The sequence below is a fragment of the Kogia breviceps genome, chromosome 5 (assembly GCF_026419965.1).
Source record: "Kogia breviceps isolate mKogBre1 chromosome 5, mKogBre1 haplotype 1, whole genome shotgun sequence".
NCBI lineage: Eukaryota > Metazoa > Chordata > Mammalia > Artiodactyla > Physeteridae > Kogia > Kogia breviceps.
Window position 1 is genome coordinate 56,015,021 of NC_081314.1, and position 19,574 is coordinate 56,034,594.

The 19,574-nt window shown below is 44.1% G+C and overlaps 1 protein-coding gene across 4 annotated transcripts in view; it reads left to right on the plus strand.

Annotated features, from left to right (window-relative positions):
- FNDC3B (fibronectin type III domain containing 3B) overlaps positions 1-19,574 on the plus strand; it is a 357,724-nt gene that overhangs the window by 281,236 nt on the left and 56,914 nt on the right. For all 4 annotated transcript variants that reach the window (XM_059065627.2, XM_067034020.1, XM_067034019.1 and 1 more), the window contains 4 exons: positions 1,144-1,197; positions 14,562-14,686; positions 16,188-16,362; positions 18,425-18,511. In XM_059065627.2, coding sequence (XP_058921610.1) covers positions 1,144-1,197; positions 14,562-14,686; positions 16,188-16,362; positions 18,425-18,511 — 441 coding nt within the window. The remainder of the gene's footprint in view (positions 1-1,143; positions 1,198-14,561; positions 14,687-16,187; positions 16,363-18,424; positions 18,512-19,574) is intronic.

Below are 19,574 nucleotides of genomic sequence, written 5' to 3' on the forward strand. Positions count from 1 at the left end.
AGGAGGAACGAAGGAAAAGCCAGGGCGAAGAGTTTCTTTATTAATTAACTAATATTTACTGAGCCCTCGATGTTAATACATTTATTATTAACATAATAATGCAACAGCTACTGTTTACTGACTGCTTCCTGTAACACCCGGGGCAGTTTAGTAAGTGATTTACATATATTCTCCCAATTCCTTATCACACCCATCCATTCTTGGAATAAGAAACTAAGCATTGATATTAAGCAACTTATATCAGACCACTTGTGACAGACAGCCGACAGGGGCTTCATGTAGCTCCGGTGACCTGGCTGCCTTTGCTGGGGGCAGGTCACCACATTCTATGGGGCTCTTTTCCTGGGAAGAGCCAGGCCCAGGTGCCTTTGTGCTTGGAAGACATGGTTTTACTACCTTAGTGCTGTGAGGGACTCCACAGTAGCACCCCCTTCTGGCAGCTCTGACCCTACAAAGCACTCTTTGCTCCAGAGTTCTTTACTCCTCTTGCCATTGTGCAAAGCCTGCTTTCTCAGCAAAGCAGATCTCAGCATGCTTTTAGGAGGAAAGCAAATGATGAAACTTCTTTTTGCTGATATGCTAAGGGCTAATTGCCCCTGGTAATCTATCCAGGAGGTCCTGGTTTTTCCCATTTTTTAAAAAAGGGCAACCTTAATGGCACAGAAGGCTTTCTAATCTTAAACTCTTAAAACAACAACAAAAACTGTACGGGGGAAATTACAAAAATATGGACTTTAAACTCTTGAACCTAGGTGGTTCAGCTTTATCTTATCATACCCCAAGCAGTGCTTCTGTCTTTTCCTCCTCCACCCTTGAACTTACCATGCCTCTTAAAAGTTTTATCCCCGGAGGAGGAAGTAAGGCACCTTGTGGGTGTAAAGGTAGAGGTGGTGGAGAAGCCGGGCTTGGCTGTTTGTGGAGTACGATTTATTAATAGTGGGGCTCTCTCTACTAGTTGACTTGTATTAAAATTGGTTTTGTGATAATGTTTGAAGAAGCAAATGCAGGAGGTATCCAGGGTTATCCCCCTGCAGGGAGAGTACAGTACTAGCATGGACATTGTATTCGAACCAAGTGGAGAGCTCATAACTTTTGTCTATGAACAACTTTCTCTAATCTCATTTTATTTATTTATTTTTTTAGGCACCAACTGACAACGGTTCAAAAATCACCAACTACCTTTTAGAATGGGATGAGGTAATCATATTTTTATGTTCATCCCTCTGAAACACCTTTTAAAAATGAAATTGCTGAACAAATGCCATTTTATTCGTTTTTGAAGATATGCTAAACACATGGAAAAATTAATGTAAGTAGAGAAAATTTTAAACCAATAGTTATTGACTGGAAAATGAAGATGGACTGAAGTGTAGTGAATTGTGCATCAAAATATATTTACTTATTTGCAAGAAATGCTGCTGAAAGAAAAGATAGCACCTTATCTATTTTGGAGACCCTAGTATCTGACCACGAATTGACTTCTTTGTTATCTTGACTGCCCAGGGCCAGCCTGCATAGATGGTTTCCATAAGGTAAACCACACTGCAGCCTGGGAAGCCTAGTTTGTTTCTCTGTGGGAGCAGGGCAGGGGAGACGACAGCACCTGGAGATCTCACCCACCTGTGAGCACCCTACTGGCTAGACCATCCTAGGAGGGGGTGCCCCCTTTGCTGTTTCTGTCACCAGAGGCCTTGGATGGTATCCGTGGTGAAGTCTTCTTACACTCTAGGCCACTCTCTGCTGAATGGTGACCCAGTGCTTTCCTGGCCTCACTAACACTGCACAGAATCTCAGGCAGGAACATGGGATGCAGAAATCTTCTGTTTCTAAAAAGCAACGATACTATTCTTGTATATCTTAATTCCGTTCATTCATTTACCTGTGTTTTTTTCTCTTTCTGTGATCAAGCAAACGGACTAAGGATTTTAAGAATAGGAAATGTTGACTTTGGAGAGTAATGCAAGTTAACTAGTCTTTGTGACTTAAATTTAGGGGCACTGAAAGATTCAGAACACAGGCTTAGGCAAAAAGCCACTTGTCAAGTGTGGGAAAAATATTTTAACCAAATGTAAAATGAAAACGGATGAAATTCTCATGATGAAATTTTGATGTGGAAAGGGGGCTCTTTATCACTTTTTGCAGAAGCATATTTTCCCATCTGGGTTGCATCTGAACAGCTAGAGTTCCAAGTTACCAAAGACAATGATCTATTGTTCTTAGGGTCCTTGTGAGTAGTTCCTATGTACAGATTGGTGAAATCTCAGACTTAACCAGTATATTTTACAGATTAGGTGGATTTCATTTTAAGGCGGCTTGATTGGAAAGTGAAACCACCCCCTATGGCCCTTGTGGTTGAGGTTTTATATCGGGATAGAGTTTACCCAGTAAAGAGGAGCTTTTTTCCTCTCCGTATCTTCTCAGAGCACTGGTGAGGGTGTGTGTGTGTTTGTGTGTCCTGCGTTTTTTGCTGCTTCTCTGTCTTGGACCATGGCTTCATAAGTTAAGTAAGGTCAGTGGGAAACCTCAAGAAAAACCCAGGTGCTGCAGGAAATGGTAATGGTGACTCAGTTGTTGGCCACCTTACCTTTGAATTTGACTTGAAAGTGTCCTGGCATGATGCTGGGAGGAAACATGCTACAGCCTCACATGAAATGGAGAAACTCTGTCTGATGATCGTTTGTACTCAGTAGGACCCACTATGGACAAGTGACCACAGAATGTGAAGTTGTTTATTTGGGGCCTTCTGCCTTTCCCATCCTTGCTCTCCTTCCATCTTGCCCTCACTTCCATCCTAATTCTTCTGTCTTCCCCTTTCCTCTTTATATTCCCTCCCACCTTTGAATTCCTGCTGGTGTCAGCTCTGGTGAGCTTTCCTGGAAATTCCAGGCTAATTGACTATAGGCCTTTTGCCAACACAGGAATCCTTTTATGTCCTGTGGCTTAATATTCTTCAAGGAAAAAAATCAAATGTACAGAGAACAACATCTGACCTGCAGAAAGTGAGAGCACGTGAGGCTCTGGCTCTCCCTCCAAAACCTTCTGCTGGTGGTGTCTGAGCCAGGTACACCTGGTACAAGTCTCTTTCCAGACCGTGCCCTGGTGGAGTACGGTGGGGCAGGAGAACAGGAGGGGCGTTCAGCTGGAGTTCCTCCCCCCACGCCCAACCCTCTCCACAGCCAGAGCTCGCCTCTCCCAGCCATGCCCTCATGGCCTCTATGGCACCCATGGGGCTGTAGAAACGAGCTTAAAGGGCAGAAAGGTGGGTGGGTGCACGAAGGAGCAGATTCCCCACCTGAGAGGGAAGCAGGTATTGTTCAGTCTCGAAGAAGCTTATGTTCAAGAGTCTCACCCCACCCCATTCCTGCTGTGGCACCTGGTCTGAGAATCACAGCTTGGGGTGAGGTGACCCCGTCAACATACATGCCACCACGAATGTCTCATCCCGTATTTTTATTATTATCAGCCCTGGCTAGAGTTCCCAGAATTTATTCTTTTGCTCAATTTTTTTAAAACATTTATTTCATTTATTTTTTATTTTTTTGGCTGCGTCAGGTCATAGTTGCGGTACACGGGATCTTCATTGGGCACGTGGGCTCTTCGTTGTGGTGCACAGGTTTCTCTCTAGTTGTAGCATGCAGGTTTGCTTTCTGTAGTTGAGGCGCGGGCTCAGTAGTTGTGGCGCGTGGTCTTAGTCACCCTGTGGCTTGTGGGATCTTAGTTCCCTGGCCAGGGATCGAACCTGCGTCCCCTGCATTGGAAGGCGGATTCTTTACCACTGGACCACCAGGACAGTCCCTCTTTTGCTCAAATTTTTAATCACCATTCCAATAAAATAATTAGTGTAAAATTCAGAAGGTGTTAGTAAACTAAGAGCACAGGGCCTCAAGTCCTACTGTCAAGTTTCTAGAAAAAGAACTTCATGAATGAAAAAGCAGAAGCAGAGAGGCCAGTGAGTTACCTGCATTTATTTCTCCTATGACTGGGGATGCTGTGCTGAGTTGACCTTGGGAAAAGCCACCTTAAAATCGAGAGCTAACCTCCTGCTGGTCTCTGAAGGCAGGTGTGGCCCTAATGGGGAACAGAAAACAGAACCGTGAAGCACAGGGGGGGAAGCTGATACACCCTCTCTCCTAAATTCATTGTCAATAATGTCACATCACTGTTCACAGACTTCACTTGGGCATTACTCACTAATAGTTTTGCAAGAGTGCTGGATGCCTACTTTTCTCCGTGAGTAATTGTCCCTAGCCACTCCCTTAATTTTTCCATCGCTGCAGGAAGTAACTGTGACTATGAGATGGTAATGAGCAACTAAAAATGGAACACACAGGTGTCACTGGCTTTTCAGCTATAGCCATCAGTTTCAGTTTTCTCCTGAAACAGATCAGTTTTCATAACTTGGAAAGGTGTGGCCTCTCCTGGCCATGTCCCTTTGTTGGGGTGACTCAGATAAGTGGTAGTGTGAGTTCTACTCTTAGATATTGTTTTAACGCGTGCTCTGCAGAAATGCTAACTGGTGCTATTAGCAGCTAGTTCCTCAGCACAAACGCAGGTCTCCTAAGATCTCGCTATGAACACGTGGCGTGGATTCATGCTTATGTGTTCAGTGACATGGTGTTCACCCAAAGAGGAACTGGATTGTTTCTGCTTTGTCTCTAACTAGTCAAACAAATAATTTAACGCCCAAGTCTCAGCTTCTCCGCTTGAAAAATAGCATCTGTTATCTCACAGGTAGGTTAAAATTGAATGAGATAACTTGGACGATGACAGATTCTGTGTAATGAGTATTTCAGACCACCTAAGCACATTGATGTTAAGATCTGGGATAGGAAAAGTCAACAATTACAGAAGGAGTGTATGAAAGGAATATGACATTTTTCTGTCAGGAACTTACGCAGGAGCCCTGAGGTTAATAGCTCTGGTTTGAACTAAATAAAAATGGATGTTAGTGCTATATATAGATGCTAATTTGCCATTAGCTTTGCTTCCAGACATGACACGTTGGGAATATACGAAAGAACCAGAAAAATAGCTTTGTGGGAATGTGACTAGTGGAGTTCCCGAGACTCTCCCTCACATGTGACTCAGCCCAAAAAGGAATGTCACATTTGGCTTTCCTGGTGACTAATGAGTGAACGCATCTGTAGAACACAGCAGACCGAGAATGACATAAATACTGCAGAAATCAAGGGGAGTATACTTTGAACTCGAACAGAAAAGGCCGTCAGCAGGTAGAGCCCAGAAGCCCATGGGGAGCCGTTTAGGCAGCCTGGCCCGGGCTCAGCAGCTCCACTGCAGAAACCTAGAGTAGGCGGCAGGCCCCAGACCGTCGCTTTGTGGGCATCTAGTTCCCGAGCAGCCAACCTAGCTCATATAGAGAAAGAGCTGGCCCCGTAGGAGGTGCTTGGCTCCTGCTTTATTAATCAGATTCCTGTTTAACTTAGGCGTTAGTTATATTGATAATCTTTCAAAAGGCTTCTTGGGCTTCCCTGGTGACGCAGTGGTTGCGAGTCCGCCTGCCGATGCAGGGGACACGGGTTCGTGCCCTGGTCCGGGAAGATCCCACATGCTGCGGAGCGGCTGGGCCTGTGAGCCATGGCCGCTGAGGCTGCGCGTCTGGAGCCTGTGCTCCGCAATGGGAGAGGCCCGCATACCGCAAAAATAATAAATAAATAAATTTAAAAAAAAAAAAAAAGGCTTGGCACGAGTGAATTTGCACGTGGCTTTTCTGGTTAGATAGCCCTTCTTGGGAGAGCTGTAGCATTGGCAAGCAGACTGACTTACTGGCCTCACAGAGCGGATGAGGAGAGCCTTGCCGAGAGTGCAGGTGACGCTGTCTCTGAGGAGCCCTGCTGCCCGAGGCCGCATAGCCTGTTGTTCAGTGGAGAAAACTGGGAAGGCCAGTGCCTACTGCCCAGCCCACCACCGATGCCTGGCCGAAAGTCAGGGGAAGGTACCACTTGCCCAGGCCCACGAGCTCTTTGCCCATTCTCGGGGGGTGCCCTCTTGGAGATTGGAGAGTGGGGTCCCAGGTTCGTTTGTCATTTGTCCATCAAAAGCATATTTTACATAAGGGCCAAATCAGTGACCTGGCAGAATGACAGTGTTTTGCCACATCACAGATCTTTACCACCTCCATGTCAAAGGGTGTTTTCTGAGGTCCCAGGGAACATCTTCCTCCACTGTAGCCCCTATGGAAGGAAACTAGGCAAGGAAGGATTTAATAACTCAGAGAAGTCCATACGTATCAAAGACAGAGCTGAGTTAAAAGGAGCCCTCTCTTTTAGGGACCCCAGACATCTGCACACCGGAAGCAGATTCTCTGTGCTTTTTACCATTTGTCACATTTACAGGAGGGGGTTATTATGTGTTAGGGCAGCAGACTTTGTGGGGAGCTTCCAGCTGAGGCTATATTACATATGCGCATCTTGGTCCTTGGCACCTAATTTATCAACTCATTTGTCCTGCTTGTTGGTTGCCAGCTAGAGGATGGCCACCTTGGGCCTTGGCTAGGTGGGTGAACTGAGCCCATCCATCCCTTGGTTCATCCCTTGTATAGGCAGCCTGCTCTAAAATCACCCCCTTCCCTTCACTGGGATAGTCTCAACACATTGATCCTATCAGAGCACTAAACATCAGGTGAACCTCCGTATTTGGAGAGATATATAAAAACATTATGTTTGTTTGTCTTAAACCAGAGGAACATCCTTGGCTATTTCAGATAGCCAAGCCTCTCCCACTAATATAAAAAACAAGTGTGCCAGGAGATAAAATGCATGCAGTATTTATTTGGTAACATGCAGCCACAAACTACGCTACCCCCTTTTCTTACCTTTGAAAATTCCTCTGTGTCAGAGTGATCAGTTAAATGAAAGAGGCATCACCGAGGGGAGAGTGAGGTTTGGTGCAAAGAACTTTGGAATCCACCCAGATGTGGAGTGTCCCTACCTCCCTGTTACGAACCCCTTCTTATATATGGCTATGCTGAACACATACATGCTTTTATATCTCAAGCCAACATTTATATTTGATGTTGCCTAGGGTTGGCCAATGCTGGTACAACTTCTAAATATAGATGTACTAGCAGACTAAATCTTCGAGCCTGGTAGTAGTTCAGTTGGCCAGTGCAGCCTTATTTTCTATTTGATTTATCGTTGATGTTTCTGACAGGTTGAACTATGCTGTTACAGAGAGTGCCCAGCCCAGAATCACTCAGCCCATGTCTGGATCCAGCAGCCATGGGCCACGAGCACATGACACCTGGCAACCAAATGCATGTTATTTATTTAGCAGGCAGTTATCAAACATGGTAAGAGCAGCTTGGGAAGGGAGCAGGCATGGCTGTGAAAGAACCTGTAAGAGAAGGAGGTCAATAGATCAAGAAAACATCAGGAAGAGTACAAGTCACATGACCACAGGGCACCCTGGTGTTGGCCATTCTCATTTTCTTGTGCCAGGAAGAGGAGCAGGAAGGATCACTTCCAATCTGTTAATCTGAAGGCAATTGAAAATATCAGCCAACTTCATCTCGTGGTACCAATGTTGGAAATACCAGCTTCCAAGATTGTTAGTGCAGTCCAGGGGAATTGGAAATGTCAGCCAGAGAAACCACAGCAACCTCAGTCTACAGAATTACTCCTGGCAAGAAAATACTGTGGCCTGAATTAGTTGGAGCATGCGTGAGTTGTATGTATAGAATTGGCCATAGGTGCGTTAAGTTCCTTAGCAGGAAACAAACCCATTTTGAGGATTCATCTTCCCAAGTGGTGAGGACAACGTTATGAAGATACTAAGTTTATAAAGAAGGAAAACAGATTTGAAAAAAATGTTTTTGTTTGTTTTCAGTTACATAGTTTTACAAATTAACAACTACTTTTAAACATATTTTAACTTTAAAAATTAATTGGCATGTTATGAAATAAATACTTTTTATATAATTAGATTCCATTTTTCAGATAGGCAAACCTATCTGTAAATTGATTTATCCACTAGAACTTTATTCCATTCATAAACAGATACCAAACAGAGGTAGAAACACGATTAGATGAGAAGGTCCTTTGAAAGGTTATTTAATTTGCTCACTCCTGAGGCTTTAGGCTATGCAATACCTAAACTGCCCAAATAGTTTTGCATGTCTGTATTTAAAAATATTCCCAGGGTTCTCTACAACTTTGGGAATAGCATTATTAAAAATTTTAATTCTCTAAAATGTCACTCTGTAATATGAAGTTAACTGCATTGCCATTGATTAACAATTTTGGTTGATCTTTATCTTATAGGAATCTTGTTACATTTTTAGCTTCTACAGAAATAATTTTTAAGATCTATTCAGAGAGGCCTTACTTTGTTGGACGCTTTGAGGGAAAAAGCATGTGCTAAGTGCATGTAGAAAATAGAAGCCTTTATCCAGGCATACTTTAAACACTGGTTTTGAGTACGGGCATGTACACTTCTGCTCCCTTACCTCCTGGCTATCTATAGTACAGGAGGAATTTATAAAACTTTACTGGAAAACTTCATACTATAGACATCTATGGACATCAAAATAGATGACTGTAATATCGCATAACAAATTACCTCAAAACTTAATGCCTTAAAACAGTCACTTTCTTATCTCATGGATTCTGGGTTGGGAATTTGGACAGGGCACTGGAGGAGTAGCTAGCCTGGGTTCCACAATTCCTGGCGGTTCAGCTGGGAGGTCTCATTGGCTGGGAGCTGGAACCTTCTGGTGGGGTCCTCACTCGCAAATCTAGTGGTCACTGCTGGCTGCGGTGGGACCTCGTCTCAGGCTCCCTCACAGCATGGCAGCCTCAGGGGAGTCAGAATTGCAAAAGTGAGCATTCTGGGGAAAAGACGGAAACTTCGTCATCTTTTCAGACCTCACCTTGGTAGTCACACAACTTCATTTCCACTCCATCTGTCAGTTACAATTGTGAGTCACGAGCCCATGCACATTCAAGGGAAAGGGTCATAGGCTTTGCTCCTCACTGGGTGGAGAATCAAAGAATGTTGGACATGTTTAAAATCGTCACCATGTGACATAAAAGGTTCTCTTGACTCTCCTAGTCCATTCATCTTTTTCCCTTTTTCTTTGTGTAGCACGTAAGGGTGTTTTAGGCACTATGCCCTAAGACTTATATGCAAGGGCATGGACTTTGAAAGTACAACATAACTCTTTTCCTACCCCTGCTCTCCTCTGAGTGTTCTGGGAAGAGGGGAAGGAAGACAGATGTGCCCCAGAGATGCAGTGGTAGGATGGGACTCAGACCCTGTGGGCAGCGCGGCTTGCTAGCCGACGGGGTGTGACTCAGCGGTGCACAAACCCGGCCCTTCTCACTAAACAGATGGGAGAGATTACTGCCTGTTCCCTCAGTGATAAGGAAAGGGAACCCATGAGAAAAACTGCTTTCCTGCCAATTAATGTCTCTGCCTCATTGTTGTGCTACATGTGTCCTCTTCCTTTGGGTGACTCACAGGAGGTCAGCAAACTGCTCCCTCCCACCTTTTTTGAGGGGATAATTAATATATTTATAATCTTATTTAAGAGCGAATTTAAAATTTTAAACTAGATTAGAAAGAAAAATACTCAGGTAGTAAAAGGGCAGAAGATAAAATGAGAAAATAGAGAATATATTCCTTAAGGTATTTTAAACCTTTTATTTATCATTTATCCCCAAATTTCATTTTAAAGAGTGAAATAATGTTTGAGAATATCTTTGTCCCTGAAGTTTATATTAACTCATCTTGAAAAATGTTTCCAAGGGTGAGTCACTGTCTGCTGTGTAGCCACGTGGGTTACATTTTACACACTCCCCCTTGCCTCCTTCTCTCACCCCTGCCTTTCTAAGGTTGGGTCCTTTCACAGTCTGGCAAAAAGTTGACATTCTTCAGAGTATAGCAGGAACTTTGTAGGACCTAAAAGAACATCCGGACTCTGATTATTATTAGGAGTCGTAACCGAATGTATGACCCTTCTACAAAGGGAGTAAGGATGAGGATGGAGCAGGGACAGATGTGCGTGGAGCACGTAGCTTTCTGACTGTGCTAAGGCTGCGACTCGCCCCCGAAGGTGGTGCCCCCGCTTCACTGTGTGAATCTAGAACTGAAAAGAAGTACTTGTTCACCAAGGATCAGATAAATGAGACATCCAGACTAGGCCCGGTGAGCTCTGTGGTAAATAGAGTTGCAGTGGCATCAGGGAGCGGGCTGCCTGGAAGGATGGAGATTAAGCTGACCCAGTGGGGTCTCGGATGTAGATAATATGCAGTGTATTTTTGTTCAATGGTAAGAGAGGTGATAGAGGCAAAGCAGGGGACCTCAGGACTGGGGCAGGACTAGTCTGATATACGCTGTGTACATGATTCAGCTGCTGGCAAATCGAGCACTTTTAACCAGAATCGGAGGAGAAGCACCCTGGACCCTGGGCGGAAAACAATTCCATTTGTCCCAATGCCCGGGGTGGTGAACGGGTGCTCTCGGGCTAGGTCTAGGTGCGGGATGATGGCAGATTAGCGAGAACTGTGAATTCATTTGAGCGAGGAGAGGAGCACAGCTGAAAAAGGAAGCCGCTGGGTTTGTAATGCCTCACTCCCTGCCAAAGGGAGCACCTTGAGCTCTGTTAACACACAGTTGGTTTGTATTCCAAGATTTCTTCACATTCTATGAAAGATTGACCTTGTCCTTGAATGAACTCAGTGTGTGCAGTAGAAAAAAATCATTTGGGCATGCCCAAAATTATGAAATGGAAGCAAGTCGGGGAACCCTGAAAATCTGCCCTTTTTGGCTTGTGGACACTGGCAGTAGCAAGTGAGTCCAGAACACGCTGGGGCTTCGTGTCCAATGAGGTCAGTAGTCCAGTGGCTAGGTCTGCTCCAGGATGATCAAGGGTGTGGGCTTCCAGCCTCCTCTCACCTCTTTCTCTAGCTGGGGTGAAGTTTTTGTTCCTTCCCCGGGAGAACAGGAACTCAAGTGCTCATCTTAGGGAGGTTCTGATCCTGATTGCTCCCAAGATGCAGAATCAGGGTGCTACTGGGCATCCAGACCTCAGATCTTGTAGACCAGCCAACTCCTAGACCTTTGGAACCCCCCCTCTATGTAACACCCCACAAGGAGCCTAGCAGCAGTAGCTGACCAGGACAAGGCCTTGGCCACAGGTGTCCCTGCTGCCTGTGTTTGACCAGATTATTGATGACAGTAGGCCCACAAAGTGTTGAGAGAGATTATCCATTTCCATTAGGACCATGTTTTAATAGGAGATTTTGCATGAAGCTAACTTTAAATTATTAAAAAGTAAGTTGTCTTTCTAAGTAAAGTGGTTATGTCTCAGTAATCCTGTGTACTTTAGATTTTATTAAAAGAGGGAACATGCCATAAATTATAATATCTCAGAATCATTTGGAGCCACGCTGCCTATCAAACATGGAAGTTGTGATTTACCATTTGTAAAACTTCAGACAGTAGTGGCTTGGACATATTTAATTTCTGATAAATAACGATAAACATTCACATTATCACTCCTGTCCGTTTCTCTCAATCTTTTAGTCTTCTAAAGCATTATCTTTTTTTTTTTGTTTAAACCCTATCCATTTCTGTCAACAAGAAGAGCTGCATAATATTTTATTTATAAATGCTATTTGCAACCTGGGATCACACTTGGTTTACAAACAGATTCTTCACATCGCCTGTACGTTTGAAAGTGTACTTACTCTAATGCCTAAGACTAAAGCCATTTGAGAGCCTGGCCTGGGCTTTCACGGACGACCAGGGGGACGCGGGAGCCATCCCACACTGGCGTTCTCCATCTTCACCTGCTAACCTCTCAGCCGTAGATTACCTCTGCACTGCCAGTGACTCTTGTGAATATTAATTTCTTTCTTCTCAGATATCCCTTTTGTATTAAACTCCATGTCATCCACGAGTATTTTCTTTTATTCAGAAACTTCTCATGTCCGAAATATTTTGTTAACCTACTCCCACCCCACTTTTTTTTGTTTTATACTCAGTGAGTTCTAAAAATTCACCAGCAAGCTTTTGTTTTTTAACTCTGTGAAATAGTTGTACTCTTACCCCCTTCAGATTCTACAAATACTGTTTCTAAAACTTGATTCTGAAGTTCCAACAACTCTGGGTCATTCTCTGTGTTCCTGAGGTCCATGCATATAGTTGTATATCTTGGAAGGTATTAAGATGGAAAATTTGGCATGATTTATCTAAGCAAGTTGGAGTTCATTTAGTAATTGTTCTTGATACTGAAGTAGAAAAAAAAAATTTTTAATGTTAGCAATATAGGAAAACATCTTGAAGGTCACAGAATGCCTCTGTCCCCGTTCTTTAGTGAGCCCCAGTGCTGTGGCCCCTTAAAATAAAAGTCTAGTTTCCATCATTGATGCCTCCCCGCTCTTTTTTTCTCATTTAAACCACAGCCTGGTTTTCACCAAAGTAAAGCAAATCAACCTAGTAAGGAACAGACTGCTTTTATGTACTGGCTGTAGTTCTAAGCACGAGAAATGGGCAAAGGAGACCAAACAAAGAAATAGGAAAAATGAGGCATTGAAGGGGAGCCAACATTGGGTTTGGAAGGGATGAGGCTTCCGTGGCAGCAGGATGTGCCTTTCTTGCACTGTTTACTCTGAGCTCAGGAATAGAGGAGGAAAGAAGGTAGATCATGCTACTGCCTGAAATGGATACAGAACATACCAGGGCGTGCAGCGCATAGAGTGTAATCAGACACTGGATGTAATTATGCAAATGTATGCGTAAACAGGTTTTCTATGAATAAATTGTCTGCAGCAACCTTAACACTCAAGGTTAAAGTAAGCATGAGGGCGTGCGTGATTTGCGAGTCACAGGGTGACTTTGCTAAAGTAGCCGCTGAAAGACATTCTGTTTGACTGCCTGCCCACCCCACTCCCCATTATCCATAGTTGCACCTGAATGTACTTTGAACCCTTGATAAAATGAACTTTGGATCTTCAGGACTGTTAGGGCTTCTACTCCCTTCCTTGGAAAGGGTACCACCTTGCTTGTGAGGGGAGTTGGGAAGAGTTTGAGGATGAATGTGGCATGGTAGTTTTTAATCTGTTGAACCTAGTGATACTTCAAGCTAGTTGTATATTTATTTTTAACTAAACTTCACCTGGAATGTTTCTTTCAGTAGAAAGCATTTGGAGGCCTGCTTTAAGGAAGGAAATGCTTAAATTTGCTTAGGAGAAAAATGTGCTTCCTTTGTTTTTTATGTAATAAATTGAGAATTTCAAACATTCCTGAAAGTCCTGGGCCCCCGGCTGTCTGATTAAAATGCTAATTCATCCAGTGTTAGCATGTGGTTTTCTTTTGCATAAACATAGATAAAATACTGTGGATTATGGGTATGAAATATTCTAGAAAACTGCCGATGTGAGTATTCCATGCCTCTGAGCATGGCACAGCATAGTTAAGTTATGTTTTTGTTTTTGTTTTCTTACTTCTATTAAGAGAACCCACTGGAGTGTTTTCTTTTTCCTTCGAGGAATTTGAAGCATCATGTAAGGCTAGGAATGCATTAAAAATATGTTTCCAGCCTCATAAGAAACTTAAGAATGGCTGTAATACGTATAGATGAAGTGCTTGTCAGACATTCAGTGCAACTCTGCAAGCCTTGATAGAACTCTCGGATTGTCCAAAGCACTGCCTTGAAGAGACCAGATGTGGACAAGATGAGTCAAAGGCATGCACCCAGTATTTAGGGATGAGTAGACAAACAGCTCACCAGGCCAGAATGTACATGTGTGGGCTTGGGGGCTGCCACGAGGCGGGAGAGGAGAGAGAAGTCCAGGGAGGACTTTCTTTTTTTTTTTAATATAAATTTTTAACATCTTTATGGGAGTATAATTGCTTTACAATGGTGTGTTAGTTTCTGCTTTACAACAAAGTGGATCAGTTATACATATACATATGTCCCCATATCCCTTCCCTCTTGTGTCTCCCTCCCACCCTCCCTATCCCACCCCTCCAGGTGGTCACAAAGCACCAAGCTGATCTCCTTGTGCTATGCAGCTGCTTCCCACTAGCTATCTATTTTACATGTGGTAGTGTATGTATGTCCATGCCACTCTCTCACTTCGTCGCAGCTTACCCTTCCCCCTCAGGGAGGACTTTCTGTGGCTTGCAGAGCTGCGTAGACTGGTCCTCAGGTGCTGGGCCATCTGGGGGTGGCTGTGCAGCTCCAGAGTTAGCAATCCTGTGAGGCTGCAGACTCAGTCCTGTGAGTCAGATCAGGCAGTTTGACCAAGTAAGGAAGAAGATCTGAGAAATTGTGATCCTTAACTTGAGCACTGCCTTGTGCCTGAAAGGACCTTTTTTATTTTGTTGACGAAATACCACAAGGACCGTGCATTATCCCTCTCAGTTAACACAACTTTCTTTAGTGCCTTTGTGTTAGGATTGGCATTTCATTGTAGAGCACTTTCCTTCTCTTGGTTTTGTTCATCCAAACTAGGAAATTAAGCAGTTGTTCAAAATACTCCTTCATTCTCTTATTATGTTTTTTTAAACTTCTTTGTATTGTTTCACTGTTTCAGGGAAAAAGAAACAGTGGTTTCAGACAGTGCTTCTTTGGGAGCCAAAAACACTGCAAATTGACAAAGCTGTGTCCGGCGATGGGGTATACATTCAGGCTGGCTGCTCGGAATGACATTGGCACCAGGTATGGCGTTTCCTGGTCCTCATGCCTTTAAACAGCCTGTGTGGTGTTTCTGAGTCTTCTGTCACGTTGCGAAAAGGCGCAAGGTCGCCTGCTGCCTCCACACTGAACCAGTTAGAGATTTTCTGAAAGGGAATCCTAATCAGAGGCTAGAAAGCCCCTTCTGAGGTGATAAATGCCAGTGTGTGGCCTCTTTGCAGCCTTGCAGGCTGTAATGCAAAGGCCCACTAGGGGGTCTCTGAGAATCAGGAGGAAGGTAACTACAGATTTTGAAAGGAATCCTCTGGGGGCTTTATTTTTTTCAGATTGTGTGCCTTTTTCTTTCATCACTTTAGCAAGCTACTCATTCAGTTGCCTCTTTTCAATTATGTCTGAGTGTTTCCTGATACAAAGAAAGAGTTGCTGGGCCATCCATTGTTGTCAAGCCCCGGCAGATACTCACAGGACTGGAGAAAATCTGGACTGGGTGTAGGACACACGGCTTGCCTCCAAGCTGCTAGAGAAAGGCAAGAACAGGTTTATCGTGAAGCATCAATGGATTAAAGGTGCTTTGAAAAGACCGTATTTCAGTTGCACTTCTTGGGTAACTGTTGATTAAGGGAAAAATCTTTTTCTTTCATCACTGCTTGTTGAAAATCTTCTTAAAGGTTCAGCACACCATTGGTCCCAACCTTTTTTCCAGCCTAAAGAACTTCTTAAGACCACAAGGTTTACAGCCCTCCTTCCCTACCCATGATAGCCATTGTATTTTTTTTTTTTTTTTTTTTTTTTTTCCGGTATGCGGGCCTCTCACTGTTGTGGCGTCTCCCGTTGCGGAGCACAGGCTCCGGACACGCAGGCGCAGCGACCATGGCTCACGGGCCCAGCTGCTCCGTGGCATGTGGGATCTTCCCGGACCGGGGCACGAACCCGCGTCCCCTGCATCGGCAGGCGGACTCTCAACCACTGCGCCACCAGGGAAGCCCCATTGTATTTTTGGAGTGCACTGGTTGAACAGTCATAATGATAAAGGCTTCTACAGTTCAAGAATTTGTAAATGAATTAGAAGCATCTACAGACTTTTGAAAAATAGCACCATATATATTTGTAAAACATTTATTGTATCAATAGACAGGTATTTGCTCTCACATTGATTTGAAGGCTCCTTGGTAGCTGTGGCTCATAGCTTGTCACCATCACACTGTGCTGTGCTTTCTGATGGGTGCTTTTGGGGGAAAATAAATTTTTTAATCTATTGTCCTGTAACATGGCACGCGTTTCTAGTAGCAGACCTAACTAAGCAGAGCAGTGCAGGGGGCGGTGGGCTGGATTGGGGCAAATTGAAGTTGTGGTAGGGAATATCACATAAAGGATCCTTGCCTTCCTTTGCTCAGTGAACCTGTCAGGCCCCAGACTTTCCCACCCAAGCAAGTTGCCCAGCAGGTAGGCTTATCCCTGCTCTTTTGAAATGCCGAGACTCCTCCCGTGCTTCTAAACGTGTCTCACCGGGTCTGTTTCTCTCCAGTGGGTATAGCCAAGAGGTGGTGTGCTACACATTAGGAAACATTCCTCAGATGCCCTCTGCACCAAGACTTGTTCGAGCTGGGGTCACATGGGTCACATTGCAGTGGAATAAACCAGAAGGCTGTTCACCTGAGGAAGTAGTCACCTACACCTTGGAAATACAGGAGGACGAAAACGTAAGTCTGGCACATTTTATACCCTTGTGTGTGTTCAGTAAAGTCAGTTTTATCATAACTACAGGAGGCACTGGTGAAATTGCTGCCTAAATTTGAAACCAAGCTCTTAATTTCTACCACTGTAACCACTAGCAGAAACCTGGCCTTCCTACAGTCTTCCCCATCCTAGTAGATGGCATCCCCATGCTTTCATTTGGGGAAACCAGAAACCCATGGGCTCTTCCTTGACTTCATATATAGTCAGTCAGCAAATCCTTTTAAATCTCCCTTCAGAAGTTATCCAGAAGTCTGACCATTTCTCAGCATCTGCATAGCTACTACAGTTTTTGAACCACCATCATCTCGCCCCTGGGTTATTGGAATGGCCTCTTAAGTATTTTCCGTACTTTCATCCTTACTACACTACAGTCTGTTCTCCACACGAAGCCAGAGTGATCCTGTTAAATACAAATGCGGTCATGTCAGTGCTCTACTCAAAAGCCTTCCCATCTCAGTGCCTTCCCTTCTCTTCCAGAGGAATAGCCAGTGCTCTTACAGTGCTTTCCAGGTCTTCCACATTCAAGGTCTTCGTTCCTGCCCTTGTTCCTGCCACTGTAGTCTCACTGAGCATACCAGCTGCGCCGTCCCGCCCCACCTTTGCAGTTCCGGTGCCCTCTGGCTCTCATGCCCATTCCGATATCTTTTAGTCACTTCCCTCATTTCCTTCAGGTCTCTTCTCACATGTCACCTCTTTGGACGACCCTTTCCTGACCATCCTATAAAACAGCACTGTCCAGGAGAAGTTTCTGTGATGATGGAAATGTTCTGTATTGTGTGCTGTCCGATAAGATAGTGCCTAGCCACACGTGGCTGCTGAGCCCTTGAAATGTGGCTGTAAGCCCAAGGAACTGAATTTTTTTTTTTTTTTTTTTTGCGGTACGCGGGCCTCTCACTGCCGTGGCCTCTCCCGTTGCAGAGCACAGGCTCCAGACGTGCAGGCTCAGCGGCCACGGCTCACGGGCCCAGCTGCTCCGCGGCATGTGGGATCTTCTCGGACCAGGGCACGAACCTGCGTCCCCTGCATTGGCAGGCGGACTCCCAACCACTGCGCCACCAGGGAAGCCCGGAACTGAATTTTTAATTGTATTTTATTTAAATTGGAGGAGCCATATGTGGCTGCCTTAAGGAGCCTGCAGAGCTGTAGCAACCAGTGCTTCCTAGCTCCACCACTCCGTCCTCTTACCCAGCTTTATTTTTCATCTCATAACACTTAACACCACACAGAGTGCTCCATATTTGTCTGTAGGTTTTTTTGTTAATTGCTTTTTCTGGCTATTATATCAGTTTCTGATGGGCAAGACTTAGTCTGCTCTTGGGCAGTGCTAAACCCCTAGAGCGTGGAAGAGAGCCTGATGCATAGAAGATGCTCCAAGATGAATGGGTGGGTGGATGGATGGATGTGTGCATGACTGAGAATATTATTGAATGAATTCTGTACAGTCAGCTTTCAGTAGGATATTTATCCCGTTGAAAGGTTATGTCTTCCACATCCAAGCTCTGCTTTCCCCCTTGGCCAGAAGAGGACACTCACTGTGTCAGGAACCCCAGCCAGTGGATTGTGTAGCACATTGCAGCTTGACAGTAAGGATCTCCGTACAAGAGCCTTTTTTCATGACAACATTGTTAGATAATTTTTTTAACTACATAAGCTTCGTTAATTTGGTGGTTAAACTCATTGTCTAAAATGCTTATTGAGTAACCAGAAAAATTTGCTCCGTGAGAAAAGTATATGGTGACATCTATTCCAAAGCAAATTTACACACTCTTAAAGAGAGAACATTGTTCTCATCCAAATTAGTGTTAGTCTCACAATAAAAGTACCCAGATCCAGGACAAATTATGATGTGATAGAGTTAAATTTTTCTTGAAGCACCGTGGGATTCTGGCCCTCTTTTTGGTGTAGCTGCCAGACTTCTGGCCCACTGGTGATGATGGAAGGAGGCAGTATAAAAATCCTACAGACAAGGTATTTAATGCCCAGATTTTATGATACTGATGTTTCTTTCTGGCTTTGCCTTTTCAGGATAACCTTTTCCACCCAAAATACACTGGAGAGGATTTAACCTGTACTGTGAAAAATCTCAAAAGAAGCACACAGTATAAGTTCAGGGTAAGTCAGTCATTTTGGTACCTGAACTGCTTAAAAATGAAGCTGTTTTATGTTTCATCCCTTTACCATTTTAAGTCTACTGTACAGGTTAAAAGATTTTTAAGTTTGCTGCACTTTACACTTTTAAGGTAACATCTGTAAAATACACACCCAACTTTAATTTTAAAACCCATTTTTGAGAAAGAAACCTGTTGCCCTAATGTGCTGTAATAAATTGCATCACAGCGTGGCCAGATGCCCTTGCCTGGGAAGACCCAAACCGGGTGCCCAGCGCACCTGTCTCTCACCTGCACGTCACACCTTTCTATTCAGAGTTTCTTCTTTTAATCAGATTTCCCTTTTCTCCGTTGCCCTTTGCTCTTTTGCCCATTTTGTTTTTCTCAGCCGTTTTCCTTTTGCTCTTCTGTTACCCACCCCCTCCGCACTTGGGCTCCACGTTGGGCGACATTGCGTTGAATGTTGAATCGGAAGGCAGCTTTGTGAACTCTTTGCGACCTCGTTAGGAGAGAAGGGAACAGCAGGCTGCCTTCTGTGCTGCCCACTGTTTGTTGATTCTAGCACAGCACGGTGTTTTCTAGTGTGACAGTGTGCCTTCTGGAGAGATGTGGTTGTCTTCTGATTCCCCCTTTCCTTCTCTTAATTTGTGAGCCAAATCATGTTATTTAACATGTAGTAGTCACTCAGTAAATAGTTGTCGGATTGTCCAGTGGCATGTGTGACTATTGAAGGAAAATGATAGTTTTTGATATTTTTAAAAATCCTTGTTACTCAATGCTGGCTATGAGATCATAGGTATACTGCTCCCATTTCTCCACAAGGTGGCATTGCCCTACTCCTAAATGAGCAAGTTTATTTTTATCTGCTTTTCCTCCATGTTTTCCTTCCACAAAACACTGTGAACTGGGTGGTGACATACTAGTTTTGTTTTGTCTTCTTGAAAGGGTGAAAATGTCTTTGGCTAAAACCTACCTTATTTTTGTTAATAGCTAAACTATATAGAAAATAAGTACTCCATTAAAGAAACACTTACAAATTAGTAGTTTGAGACTGTGTGTGTGTGTGT